The sequence below is a fragment of the Solanum pennellii genome, chromosome 3, assembly GCF_001406875.1.
Source record: "Solanum pennellii chromosome 3, SPENNV200".
NCBI classification, from domain to species: domain Eukaryota; kingdom Viridiplantae; phylum Streptophyta; class Magnoliopsida; order Solanales; family Solanaceae; genus Solanum; species Solanum pennellii.
In genome coordinates, this window is record NC_028639.1 from 28,381,190 (window position 1) to 28,396,069 (window position 14,880).

Consider the following 14,880-nt stretch of genomic DNA (forward strand, 5'->3'; position numbering starts at 1 on the left):
TACCCAAATTTCAGAATTCTAAGTGTTTTGGAACGAGACCCCCACGACGGTCCGTCGTGCCCATGACGTTCCGTCGTGGGATCCGTCGACTCAGCCAGTTTTTCCAGAAATAAAATCTGCTGCTCAAAACGACTAAACAGGTCGTTACACCTAGGGTAAGTACTAAAGTACCCTCAAGTCATTGGAACCATAATCAACCCTTTAGGACCATCCTAGGTTAAGTACTAGGATGTTTCTTGCATTATACTAGGTTAGCATAAGAATTTCGGTTTGACCCCTTTAATTTAATTAATTAAATGGATAATTCAATTAATTAAGTAACCTAGGGTAATTACTAAAGTACCCTTAAGTCGTTATAACCATAACTAATTCTTTGGACCATCTTAGGTTAGGTACTAGGTTGTCTCTTTAACTAGTACTAGGTTAGTGTCAACCCGGTTTTGGTCCTAGGTTGTCGGGTGCACTAGTGGGTCCATTTCAGTTAGTCCTAGGTTAGTTATCTATTTGGCCAGTAGGTTAGAGTCTAAAATTGGTAGGGAGGTTAGGCCTCACATGAAGTGGTCCCTTGTGCACGTTTTCCCCCATAACTACCCTAACCGAATTCGGTTAGGGTGGTCCCCTCCTTTTGGAGCTTCTTCACATGTCTTGCACATGTGCTTGCACATGGGTTGGTTGCACTTTCCTAACTAACTGTTATTTATGGTTCATTTGGAAATGTTTACTTATTGTCCCAAGGACCCTCACCATGTCCTTGGGCACTGCTTAATTTACATGATCATTTTAAATGGTCATGTGCTATGGTACTAGGCTTGACATTTGGATGCCTAGTACATATTGTGTGTAACATAAAGTCAAAAAATTTAGTTTAGGGTCTTCATTGCAGGTACATTTATTAAACGAGCTCATTAATACTTTAAAAAATTGGCTAACACCCTTTAATTCAATATTTTCTAATATGCCCAATATTTTGCTTATTTGGGTATTATATAGAAATTGGCTAATACTCCTTTGCCAATTTTCTATACTATGCTCAATATTTTTCAATATTGGGCATTGGAATGTCTATTTATCCTCAATACGCATTCTTAAAGACTTATTGGGCTCTTAACTAGACATGTAATTTTTCGGAATGTTACACTATGCATCTCCCAAGTAGTATCTTATCATTTGAAGTCATGTTTGCTGGTCAGGTGCCAAAAGTTGTCTATCACGTGACATAATATGTGGGAGAATTTCATTATTTGTCTAGCACAACAGTCTCCAAATTAAGTTGTGAGAATGTTCCATAATATTCTAACACAGAATTTTCTTCAACGAGGTTTGCAACAATCTACGAGGATTATGAGTTTGTTCAGTTCTCTTAGTTTAAGTTTTGAGAATTTTACAAGATACGGAATACAGTATTTCTCTTGCACCATGACTTAAGAATTTTGGTTTTGACGTGGAATTTTCTCAGTGCCGAGTCTACTTAATTGCCTAGTCTAGTTTTATAACAAGAATAACAACAACATACTCGGTGCAATTCCTTAAGTGATCTCATAAGTGGGGTCTGGAAGGGTAGGACGTAAGTAGACCCCTCGCTTAACTTGGAGGGGCAGAAAGACTTTTCTGATAGACCTTGGAGGTTACTTCACAGTCTGTTACTCCCGGTCGTCATTTCCTTTTTGTGTAATCCATCTTATTCCAATGTTGTTGCTCAACTCTGTTCTTTGTGTTTAAGTTGAATGCATTTAATTGAAGTTTATTTTGTTAGTTCTATATAATTTTGCATTTTTTGGGCCCAATAGTGCTTGTGGTTTCTTTTGTAGTAGTGTTGGTTTATTTGTCGCTACATTGTGTGTTTAGGTGACCCTTTGTAACTCCGCCTGTTAAATCAGCCAGTCCCAAGCCCGGACTAAGGAGGAGGAAAGGTGATTTAGTTCGCAATTGATTGTTTTTTTTTTAATTAATTAGAAGAAATGTTTCTAGAGTGCCTATGATGATCGTTTCTCCTAACTTGTCTTGAGCAATTCAAATGGAACATGCTCCTTTAGTCAGAGATTCTCTCCATCTTATGGCATCTCTAATTACAATTATCATTTATCAGCAATGTACATAGTTCTTAGATGAAACGTCAAGAGATGCCTTAGGGGATTGTCAACCTGAATGAGTGGTCAGGTGTTCTCGCTTATCATGCCATTGGTAAATAAAATTTGTTGCAACGTAGTTTCTTGCTTCAGTGAGAAAGTAAATCATTGCTGTCTTCCAGCTTTACAATGTATTTACGATCCACCTTAATGTTGGAATTATTGTTCTCCCCTCATTGGTGTCTATAGATGATTTCCGACAAGGTACTCAACTAGGGATTCGTATTAAGCCTGACAGCGAATGCATGTTCCTATTCAGGAATAATGTGTGTGCCTTGCAACACATGGATGTGTCTGTTCAAGAATCATCACTGTGATTTTTCTCTTGATTGATCACCCATTGCAAGCTGATTTTCTTTTTTACTGGTTGCTTTTTTTTGTGAGGTCGTTCGTGGATGCTGCAGGTTAGTGTTTAGCTGATAAGTGCGTTCGTGTAAGTTCCTGTGTCGAACAATGTTACAGCTTTGAGATGCAACATTGGATGCAGGAGTTTCCTTATACTATGTGACTTACTGTGCGAGTGCAACAGGTAATTTGACAATCTCTAGTGTAAGGTGAAGTATGTTCTCGCCTGTTGGTCTTTAAATGTCAATTGAAAAGCATTGGAACTTGTTTCTCAGGCTCCTCAGGAAGGTATATATAAATTACGTGCTCAAATTGTAACACTTTGATTATTCTTTAACTGAGTGGTTGGTGAAGTTGTTTCTTTCTTTTCTTTGCTTACGCCGGGAAGCGCATTCATGTTGATAGATGTTTCAAACGATAATTGATGGGGATTAGAATTATCGTGATACCATATTTCGGGCTACTCTCTAAGCAGTATCCATGTTGTCATGTGAGGGGCATACTCTAAGCAGTATCTTTATGGTCATTTATTCTAGAAATTAATAGGTCTGGTCTCATACTAGAGAGGGGCATAGAAGGAGGTGAGATCTCATCATCACGTGGCACTAAGCATTCCTGTTTGAGCACGTTGCTTATAATGTCCTTTTAATCTCTTTTTCTGATGCATTACTTCGATAGTGCTTAAAAAAGGAATATATGTTTTCGTAAACAATCAAAGAAGATAACCAAATAAAAATGAACATACCTTCAGTAGAAATCTTCTACTCGTCTCTATCATTTCATTTAATGAGGAGTCAAGAAGGGGTTGATTATTCCATTTATAGTTAAGTTCATTAGTGAGAAAAATTTAAGATAACAAATAAGATGATTCATTATCTAGTTAAATTGGTGACAGAAGGAAATCAAAAGCTTTTTCAATTATTATTCTTTCACTGGTATCCAATAATTATAATAACTGAAGTAACATTCAATGTTGAAATTAAAATGCAATTTAAATTTATATCTCAGTTTATTGGTATATCAAATTTTAACATATTTTTCAAATTGTTGTAATGATATGCTGATTGGTAATTAGAAATTGTGGCAACTTAGTTTCTTGCTTAAGTGAGAAACAAAAAGCATTGCAGTCTGGCAGGTGTTGCAATTTATTTATGATCCCCCTTAACATTGGAATTATTCATTCCCTGTTGGTGTCTATAGATGGTTTTCAGCACAGTATTTTAATGTTAAGCTTCATAGCATATATATGCATGTGTTTATCATGTGTCATGTGTGTGCCATGCAGTATACATATGTGTTTGTTCAAGAATCATCTCTACGCGTTTCTCTCTTGATGGATCGTCCATTGCAAGCTTATATATTTTCTTTTAACTGTTCGCTTTTTGTTTTTGAGGTCGTTCATGGATGCTGCAGGTTAGTGTTTACCTGATAAGTCCGTTCATGTAACTTCACAATGTTAGAGTTGTGACTTACTGTGGGAGTGCAACAGGCAATTTAATAACCTCTAGTTTAAGGTGAAGTGTGCTCGTCTTTTGGTCTTTAAGGGTGAAGTTGCTTCTTTCTTTTTTTTACTTCTGCATGGAAGCGCATTCATGGTAATACATGTTTCAAACAATAATCAATATGTTAGGCTACGTGGCATATTCTAAGCAGCTTCTATGTAGTCGTTTATTCCAGAAATTAATAGGTCGCATTTCATACTAGAAGGAGGTGAGATGAGATCTCATCATCACACGATACTTAACAACTTTGTTTGATCATGTTGGTTATTTTTTTAATTATATAAATTGCATTTTATTCATCTTCCAGCAAAAAGTTACATATGATCTGAGGGAGATACAGATCAGTGAATTACTACTCCCTAATAAGAGAAGAGGATATCAAGCTATCCTATTTGAGATGAAGAAATGCAAGATATTGACCAAGTAAGCCAATATAACAAAATCTATATTATCGATTGCCAGTACACAAATTGCTCTCAAGGAGGTTCCCAAATCAGATCATTCCTCTTCTTCTTCATGGTTCTAAAGTTTGTCATCTCCCACCTATCCATGTTCATTAGTCCTTTTAACTAGTCGTTAGTTTTGCAAAAACATCATAGGCCATGATGTTCGGATAGTCGTGACTAAGAGATGCCAGATGATCCGCAACTTTGTTTGCCTCTCTGTAGCAGTGGCTTAAAATGAAGCCAGTAGTCTCCGTATGAGCTTTCAATTCTCTCACTTCATCATAAATTCTCTATGGTAATAGAGTTGATGTCATTCACACAGTTTACCATGACCTTGGAGTCGCTTTCCGCTAAAATATAATCATATTCATTCCTCACACACCATTCAACTCCATACAACAATGCTTTAGCCTCTGCCAAATTGTTGGTACCATGTCCAAGATTTAATGAATAAGCAAAAATTAAGATGCCCACGGTGGTCTCGAATCACCCCTCTGCCTCCACAATAACTTTACAACATCCGTCAAAATTAATCTTCACGCAGCTGTTAGAGGGCTTCAACCATTTAACCTGAACAATTCTTCTGTCGGAGATGTTGCTTATCAGCAAGTAACTAACTGATTCCCAGGCAGGGTCAAACTTAATCTCCTTAAAATGTCCTTTTAAGTATCAGGACTAAAGGTGTAGAGATATTGTTAATAGTTTTCCTTGTGTTGTAAATGTCCTTATCGTATTTAGCCCCACATCTTGCTTTCCACAATTCCGACAAGGCCATAACAGGGAGACATTTCATTAGCATGTTCAGGACTGGATTCTTTGTTTCCAAGTCCACCATAACTTGATTAACATTCTGATGGAAATGTTATCCAGAGGAATTCTTCGCTCTCTTGGTTTTCTATCATCAGGGAAATATTGCCAGAGAGCTCCAAATCCTGATCCTGTCCAATTATCTTGCCACACTGACCATCTCCTCTGCCTACTTTCCATAGTATATATTGATCCATAGTACTTTTGATTTTGCACATAGCATTCCAACAGTGAGAGTTTCCCCACCTCTTAATCCAATGATGAATTCTTTGGCAATACTTAGCCATCAAACTCCCTCTATAAAGAGTTGGTTTCCCTTAAGGTCCACCACTATTTCCACCACTATTTGGTAATAAAAGCTTTACAAATGTCTTGATGTCTTCTAAAGGAGGCACCTCCTTCATCATATGGATAACACATCGAGTTCTAAGAGGCCTAGTGCATTTTCTTTTTCTCACCCGAACAACCAAAGAAATCTCTTTAACATTTTTCCATTTTGGTATACCACACCAATAGGAGGATATATTGCTGCTAGGGTGTAGATCGGAAGCGAGAGCAATACATGATTAATCAAAACACTTCTTTCTCCTATCGAAAGAAATTAAGTTTGCCAACCCCTGACTATGAAGTATTTTTGTTGAGCTTTCTTTTAGTTACTGTAGTCATTTTTCTTTAAATAATAAGCTAACTAGTTTTAAGATGAATTTGAATTTTGAATATTTGTTAGATTTGTTTAGATTATTTTGTCCTTTTAAATTCGTGTTATGCAGATTATCTGTCCTTTAAAATTCTTGTTATGCAGATTTTCTGCATATTATGTTATCAAGTTGGTTATTTAAAGCGCTATTATGATTAATCAAATATTAAGAGATATTTTCAATTTTTTTGTGCTGCCTCATTAAAAAAGAAACATCAACGATATCAAAGCTTCGTTGATCTTAAGAGACACTACTAAAAAAATAGTGAATACCGACCTCCAGAGGTCGGTATTCCTGAAATACAGATCAAAAACCGACTGCCCAGCTTAGGCCGAAAAAAGCTTGGTCGTCATTCAATTTCGACCTCTGGAGGTCAGTATTTACGGAGCTCTCGAGGTCAGTTTTAATTTAAGTCGGTAAAATTTATTATTTTATTTTTCGATTTTCGGAGGTCACTTTAATATTTTTGTTTATTTTTATTTTTATTATTTCCGTCTTTCGGAGGTCAGAATATTTACTTCTTAAATTTTAAAATACCGACCTCCGGAAGTCGGTATTTTTATTTCTTATTTTAGAGATTGCGACCTCCAGAAGTTGGAATTTTTATTTCTTATTTTTGAGATTCCGACCTCCGGAGGTCGATTTTTTCATTCCTTTTTTTTAGTTTCCGACCTCCGGAGGTTGGTATTTTTATTTCTTATTTTTTAGATTTCAACTCTGGAGATCGGTATTTCTATTTCTTATTTTTTAGATTACGACCTCCGGAGGTCGGTATTTTTATTTCTTAATTTTTAGATTCCGACCTCCGGAGGTCGATATTTTTATTTCTGTTATTCTTGAGATTTCGACATCCGGAGGTCAGTATTTTTATTTCTTATTTTTTTAGATTCCGACCTCTGGAGGTCGGTTTTTTCATTTCTTATTTTCTAAATTCCGACATCCGGAGGTCGGTATTTTCATTTCTTATTTTTTAGATTTCGACATCCGAAGGTCGGTATTTTTATTTCTTATTTTTGAGATTCTCACCTATGGAGGTCGATATTTTTGCTACAAAACTGGCAGCATTAAGCTGCAATTTTAGTATTCCACCTGCATATTTATATCAAACAACACAAAGAATTCCAAATAAGCTATTTCAAAATAATCTTCATCCAACTCAAAGAATTCCAAATGAGCTATTTTAAAATAAACTTCATCAAACCAAAACAACACAATATTTTCAACATATACATTAAACTATTTCAAAATAAACTTCATTCAACTTCAAAATTAACTAAAATACGATCAAACAATTCCAAAAATATAGAAGTCTAAAATGTCAAACCAATACAACTACTCTTTATCACCATCACTCTCCTTATCACCCTTATCATTCTCATCACCCTCTTGATCAGCTCCATCATCACTGCTTGCCGGACATGGAGGAAGAGTATTTCCTGATTCAAAAAGAAAAGTTAGTTGGGCCGGAAGCGCTGCATACCCCTTTTTCCCTGCATTTAAAGAACATTTTTTTAAGTGTAATTACTTTAGTTTTAACTAAATTCCAACACTATATTGACCAACTAAATCATATTAACTTATTTAAAAAACTTAACAACTTTCTAAGTATAATTAGTTATTTTGTTAAAAAAAAAGTCCAATTAATTTAGTTTTAACTTAATTTAAACACTAAATTCACCAACTAAATCACATTTACTTAATTGAAGAACTTAACATCTTTCTAAGTCTAATTAGTTTAGTTTTAACTTAACTCCAACACTATATTCACCAACTAAATCACATTAACTTATTTTAAAAACTTAACATCTTGCTAAGTCTAATTAGTTTAATATTAACTTAGTTCCAACACTATATTTACCAACTAAATCGCATTTAACTTATTTAAAGAACTTAATAACTTTCTAAGTCTAGTTAGTTTAGTTTAAACTTAATTCAAACACTATATTGACCAACTAAATTAAATTAACTTATTTAAATGACTTAACATTTTTTCAAGTCTAATTTGTTTAGTTTTAACTTAATTCCAACACTATATTCACCAACTAAATCACATTTACTTATTTAAAGAACTTAACATCTCTCTAAGTGTAACTAGTTTAGTTTTAACTTAATTCAAACACTACATTCACCACCTAAATCACTTTAACTTTAAACAACTTATCAACTTTCTAGATCTAATTAGTCTTGTTTTAACTAAGTTCCAACACTATATTCACCAATTAAATCACATTAACTTATTTAAAGAACTTAACATCTTTATAAGTGTAATTAGTTAAATTTTAACTTAGTTCCAACACTATATTGACCAACTAAATCGCATTAACTTATTTAAAGAACTTAAACATTTTCTAAATCTAATTAGTTTAGTTTTAACTTAATTCAGACACTATATTCACCAACTAAATCACAGTTACTTATTTAAAGAACTTAACATTTTTCTAAATGTAATTAGTATAGTTTTAACTTAATTCCAACACTATTGTCACCAACTAAATCGCCTAACAAATTTGAAGAACTTAACATCTTTCTAAGTGTAATTAATTTAGTTTAATTTAATTCCAACACTATATTCACCAACTAAATCACATTAACTTATTTAAAGAATTTAACAATTTTCTAAGTCTAATTAGTTTAGTTTTAACTTAATTCAAACACTATATTCACCAACTAAATCACATTTATTTATTTGAAGAGCTTAACATCTTTCGAAGTCTAATTAGTTTAGTTTTAACTTAACTCCAACACTATATTGACAAACTAAATCACATTTACTTATTTGAAGAACTTAACATCTTTCTAAGTCTAATATTAGTTTAGTTTTAACTTAATTCCAACACTGCATTCACCAACTAAATCACATTTACTTATTTGAAGATTTTAACATCTTTCTAAGTCTAATTAGTTTAGTTTTAACTTAACTCCAACACTATATTCACCAACTAAATCTCATTAACTTATTTAAAGAACTTAACATCTTTCTAAGTCTAATTAGTTTAATATCAACTTAGTTCCAACACTATATTTACCAACTAAATCATATTTAACTTATTTAAAGAACTTAACAACTTTCTAAGTCTAATCAGTTTAGTTTAAACTTAATTCAAACGCTATATTCACCAACTAAATCACATTAATTTATTTAAAGAACTTAACATCTTTATAAGTGTAATTATTTTAGTTTTAACTTATTTCAAGCACTATATTCACCAATTAAATCACATTTACTTATTTGAAGAACCTAACATCTTTCTAAGAGTAATTAGTTTAATTTTAACTTATTTCCAACACTATGTTCACCAACTAAATCACATTAACTTATTTAGAGGACTTAACATCTTTCTAATTCTAATTAGTTTAGTTTTAGCTTAATTCCAACGCTATATTCACCAACTAAACCACATTAACTTATTTAAAGAACTTAAGAACTTTCTAAATCTAATTAGTTTAGTTTTAACTTAATTCCAACACTATATTCACCAACTAAATCACATTTACTTATTTAAAGAACTTAACATCTTTCTAAGTGTAATTAGTTTAGTTTTAACTTAATTAAAACACTATATTCACTAACTAAATCACATTTACTTATTTGAAAGGCTTACCATCTTTCTAAGTCTAATTAGTTTAGTTTTAACTTAATTCAAACACTATATTGACCAACTAAATCACATTTACTTATTTGAAGAACTTAACATCTTTATAAGTCTAATTAGTTTAGTTTTAACTTAATTCCAACACTATATTCACCAACTAAATCACATTAATTTATTTAATGAACTTAACATCTTTCTAGGTCTAATTAGTTTAATTTTAACTTAATTAAAACACTATATTCACCAACTAAATCACATTTACTTATTTGAAGAACTTAACATCTTTCCAAGTCTAACTAGTTTAGTTTTAAGTTAATTCAAACACTATATTCACCAACTAAATCACATTTACTTATTTAAAGAACTTAACATCTTTCTAAGTCTAATTAGTTTAGTTAACTTTATTCCAACAATATATTCACCAACTAAATCACATTAATTTATTTAAAGAACTTAACATCTTTATAAGTGTAATTATTTTAGTTTTAACTTATTTCAAGCACTATATTAACCAATTAAATCACATTTACTTATTTGAAAAACCTAACATCTTTCTTAGAGTAATTAGTTTAATTTTAACTTATTTCCATCACTATGTTCACCAACTAAATCACATTAACTTATTTAAAGGACTTAACATCTTTCTAATTCTAATTAGTCTAGTTTTAACTTAATTCCAACACTATATTAACCAACTAAACCACATTAACTTATTTAAAGAACTTAAGAACTTTCTAAATCTAATTAGTTTAGTTTTAACTTAATTCCAACACTATATTCACCAACTAAATCACATAAACTTATTTAAAGAACTTAACATCTTTCTTAGTGTAATTAGTTTAGTTCAAACTTAATTCAAACACTATATTCACCAACTAAATCACATTTACTTATTTGAAGAGCTTAACAACTTTCTAATTCTAATTAGTTTAGTTTTAACTTAATTCAAAAACTATATTCACCAAATAAATCACATTAACTTATTTAAAGAACTTAACATCTTTCTAAGTCTAATTAGTTTAGTTTTAACTTAATTCCAACACTAAATTCACCAACTAAATCACATTAATTTATTTAATGAACTTAACATCTTTCTAGGTCTAATTAGTTTAATTTTAACTTAATTAAAACACTATATTCACCAACTAAATCACATTTACTTATTTGAAGAACTTAACATCTTTCTAAGTCTAATTAGTTTAGTTTTAAGTTAATTCAAACACTATATTCACCAACTAAATCACATTTACTTATTTAAAGAACTTAACATCTTTCTAAGTCTAATTAGTTTAGTTAACTTTATTCCAACACTATATTCACCAACTAAGTCACATTAAAATTTATTTAAAGAACTTAACATCTTTATAAGTGTAATTATTTTAGTTTTAACTTATTTCAAGAACTATATTCACCAATTAAATCACATTTACTTATTTGAAGAACCTAACATCTTTCTAAGAGTAATTAGTTTAATTTTAACTTATTTCCAACACTATGTTCACCAACTAAATCACATTAACTTATTTAAAGGATTTAACATCTTTCTAATTCTAATTTGTTTAGTTATAACTTAATTACAACACTATATTCACCAACTAAACCACATTAAGTTATTTAAAGAACTTAAGAACTTTTTAAATCAAATTAGTTTAGTTTTAACTTAATTTCAACACTATATTCACCAACTAAATTACATTTACTTATTTAAAGAACTTAACATCTTTCTAAGTGTAATTATTTTAGTTTTAACTTAATTCAAACACGATATTCACCAACTAAATCACATTAACTTATTCAAAGAACTTAGCAACTTTCTAATTCTAATTAGTTTAGTTTTAACTTAATTCAAACACTATATTGACCAAATAAATCACATTAACTTATTTAAAGAACTTAACAACTTTCTAAGTTTAATTAGTTTAGTTTTAACTTAATTCCAACACTATGTTCACCAACTAAATTACATTAACTTATTTAAAGAAATTAACATCTTTCTAAGTGTAATTAGTTTAATTTTAACTCAGTGCCAACACTATATTGACCAACTAAATCGTATTAACTTATTTAAAGAACTTAACAACTTTCTATGTCTAATTATTTTATTTTTACCTTAATTACAACACTATATTCACCAAATAAATCACATTAACTTATTTAAAGAACTTAACAAAATTCTAAGTCTAATTAGTTTAGTTTTAACTTAATTCCAACACTATATTCACCAACTAAATTACATTTACTTATTTAAAGAACTTAACATTTATCTAAGTGTAATTAGTTTAGTTTTAACTTAATTCAAACACTATATTCACTAACTAAATCACATTAACTTATTTAAAGAACTTAACAACTTTCTAAGTCTAATTAGTTTAGTTTTGAGTTAATTCAAATACTATATTCACCAACTAAATCACATTAACTTATTTAACGAACTTAACAACTTTCTAAGTCTAATTAGTTTAGTTTTAACTTAATTCCTACATTATATTCACCAAATAAATCACATTTATTTATTTAAAAAACTTAACAACTTTATAAGTTTAATTAGTTTAGATTTAACTTAATTCCAACACTTTATTCACAAACTAAATCACATTAACTTATTTGAAGAACTTAAGATTTTTCTAAGTGTAATTAGTTTAATTTTAACCTAGTTCCAACACTATATTTACCAACTAAATTGCATTAACTTATTTAAAGAACTTAACAACTTTCTAAGTGTAATTGGTTTAGTTTAACTTAATTCCAACACTATATTCACCAAATAAATCACATTATTTATTTGAAGAACTTAACATCTTTCTAAGTGTAATTAGTTTAGTTTTAACTTAATTTCAACACTATATTCACCAACTAAATCACATTAACTTATTTAAAGAACTTAACAACTTTCTAAGTGTCAACACTAGATGGACATAAATCGATCTTGCAAGAGAATTGATTTTGTCATCAATAGGATCAAGTAGTGTTGATACTTATACTTAACAAATATATTATTTCTAAATTTATAGTTAAGTGTTAACACTAGATGGACACAAATCAATCTTGCAGAAAAATCGATTTTGTCATAATTGGATCAACTAGTGTTGATACTTATAATTAAAAAATATATTGTTTCTAAATTTAATGTTAAGTGTCAACACTTGATGGACACAAATCGATCTTGCAAGAAAATCGATTTTGTCATCAATAGGATCAACTAGTGTTGATACTTATACTTAACAAATATATTATTTCTAAATTTAAAGTTAAGTGTAAACACAAGATGGACACAGATCAAGTAGGTGGATACAAACACGTTATAGAAAATAATTGTACTTGAACTTTAGAGATTTTGAATCACCAAACCTTATCTCCTACTTTGATGAAAGAAATAGTATAATCTTGTATCAACTTTTTTATATGTAGAGCTTCTTGAGTTGCCTAGCCTCGAGATTCATATTGATCAATAGATCTCCGCGTCCTGCCAGTTCGCTAAGTAGACTCACTCTACCGAGGGGCAACAAAGGCTGGAACTCTTCCTGCCAAAAACAAGGGACCTACTTCTCATCCTAGGAGTTAGCAGGTATGAAAGAGTCCCCTCTCTGTCTGTCTCTCCGAGCACGAAAAGAGGGAAAAGAGTTAAAACTAGAAAAATAGAGTTTGAGTCTATTTACACGCACATGTTACATACAAGAAGATCAAGTAGGGCATGAAGTCATACTCTTAAGTCATTTATATTTTTATTTCAAAATAGTTCAATTTGATTCACTAACATCAAGTGCTCAACTCAAGTATGGATTCTACCAACCTACTAATTCATCCCAAACACGACGTTATATAATTGTTTTCTTTATGATAGAACCATTTATTAACAACAAAAATATGACAAAAATATTACCTAACGAATGAAGGCGCGTTAGGGAACCTATCTAGCCAAACCTCAGAATATTAACATACTTTAAACAAGATGCATATCGATTTTCAGATAAACATACATGAGATTTTCATGAAAATTGAAATCAGACTACAGGTAAAAGAGAAGAATAAAAATGTTAAAAGGCGAGATAATAATTTAAAGCGAATGTACCTGGACAGATCTGTTGAGATCTGTCTTGAACTTCGCTGAAAATTGTTGTTGCCGTTGTGTTGTTCCTCGTTGCTGTTTCTGTTGCGCAGGGCTGCTGCTTGCTCCTGCCGATGGTCTTTCCGTCAGCGATTGCTTGCTGCTCTCCTCGCCGGAGTCCATCGCTGCTGGACTGATCCTGCAAAGAGAGGAGAGAAAAAGGGAAAAAAGAAAGGGAAGGGTGAAAGGAATGAGAAGCGGAGGGAGATGAGAGGGAGAGAAGACGGAGAGGAGGAGATAGGAGAGGGTGGCGCCGGAGCTGTTGCTCGCAGCTGTTGTTGCTCGCCGGAAAGAATGGAGAGAGAGGGGGAGGGGGGGGGGGCTCCTTCCAAGGAGAGGGGAGGAGGAGAACAAAAATTTTAGGTTTTGGTCTTTTAGTGTTTAAAATAGGGAAGCATAAAAGATTTAATCATAATCCTTGATTTAATAAGAGATAAAAGGTTAGGATTTAATTTATCGATCAAGTTAATTTTTTTAAATTTAAATTATATTCCTCCTAAATTCAAATCTAACATATAAATCTCGTCTTAAATTGATAATCGATATTTCTTTAATTGATGATGTATTTCATACATAATTAATCAACGTATTTCATACTCAGATGAAGTATTTCTAAATTTTGTGTTTTTATTTAATTGAGAAAAAATAAAATATGTTTATTCATTTTATTTAATACCGACATCAAGAGGTCGGTTTTTATTGTAATTTATTTTTCCACAAAAAATACCGACCCTCTGGGGTCGAATTTTTTCCCCCTCTTTATTTTGCATAAAAATCAACTAGTTTTGTTCTTTTTAACAATACTGACCTCCGGAGGTCGGAAATTACCGACTCAATTTGAGGTCGGTAATTTTTAGGTCGGTATTCACTGTTTTTTTACTAGTGAGATCTGTGAAATCTTCGAAAGAACTACCTTACATCTTTAACCCGTAAGGGCTACCCATTCTTTTCAAGCCATGATTTTTTCAAAGCATATGTTTTTCTAAATCATTTTAAAACCAAAATAATGGCAAGCAACAATCTCTCTTTGAATGCCCCAAATATTTTCACTGGTGAAAATTATCAGATTTGGTTAGTGAAAATTAAATCATATTTGAAGCCTATGATCTGTGGAAATTATGATGGAAGATATACCATTACGACCTCTCCCTGCAAATCATACCCTTGCTCAAATTAAATCTCGTTCGGATGAAAAATCAAAACATTCAAAGCCAAAACTGTAATTTAAAATTCATTTGCTGATTCGATTCTTTAAAAG

The 14,880-nt window shown here is 31.3% G+C and overlaps 1 protein-coding gene across 6 annotated transcripts; it reads right to left on the reverse strand.

Moving 5' to 3' along the window:
* Positions 1-7,155: 7,155 nt before the first annotated feature.
* Positions 7,156-13,950, reverse strand: LOC114076559. 6 transcript variants are annotated; one of them, XR_003577553.1, is made up of 3 exons: positions 13,587-13,950; positions 12,866-13,105; positions 7,156-7,360 (listed from the first exon to the last, which is right to left on the reverse strand). XR_003577553.1 is itself a non-coding variant. In XM_027915881.1 (3 exons), the coding sequence occupies exons 1-3, from the start codon at positions 13,743-13,745 to the stop codon at positions 7,235-7,237; spliced, it is 360 nt and encodes a 119-aa protein (XP_027771682.1). In that variant the 5' UTR covers positions 13,746-13,950; the 3' UTR covers positions 7,156-7,234. The 6 variants fall into 6 exon arrangements, 4 of the variants coding, with proteins under 4 accessions (XP_027771682.1, XP_027771685.1, XP_027771683.1 ...); XR_003577554.1 differs by having other exon boundaries at positions 7,156-7,414; XM_027915881.1 differs by having other exon boundaries at positions 12,866-12,940.
* Between the last annotated feature and the right edge of the window lie 930 nt (positions 13,951-14,880).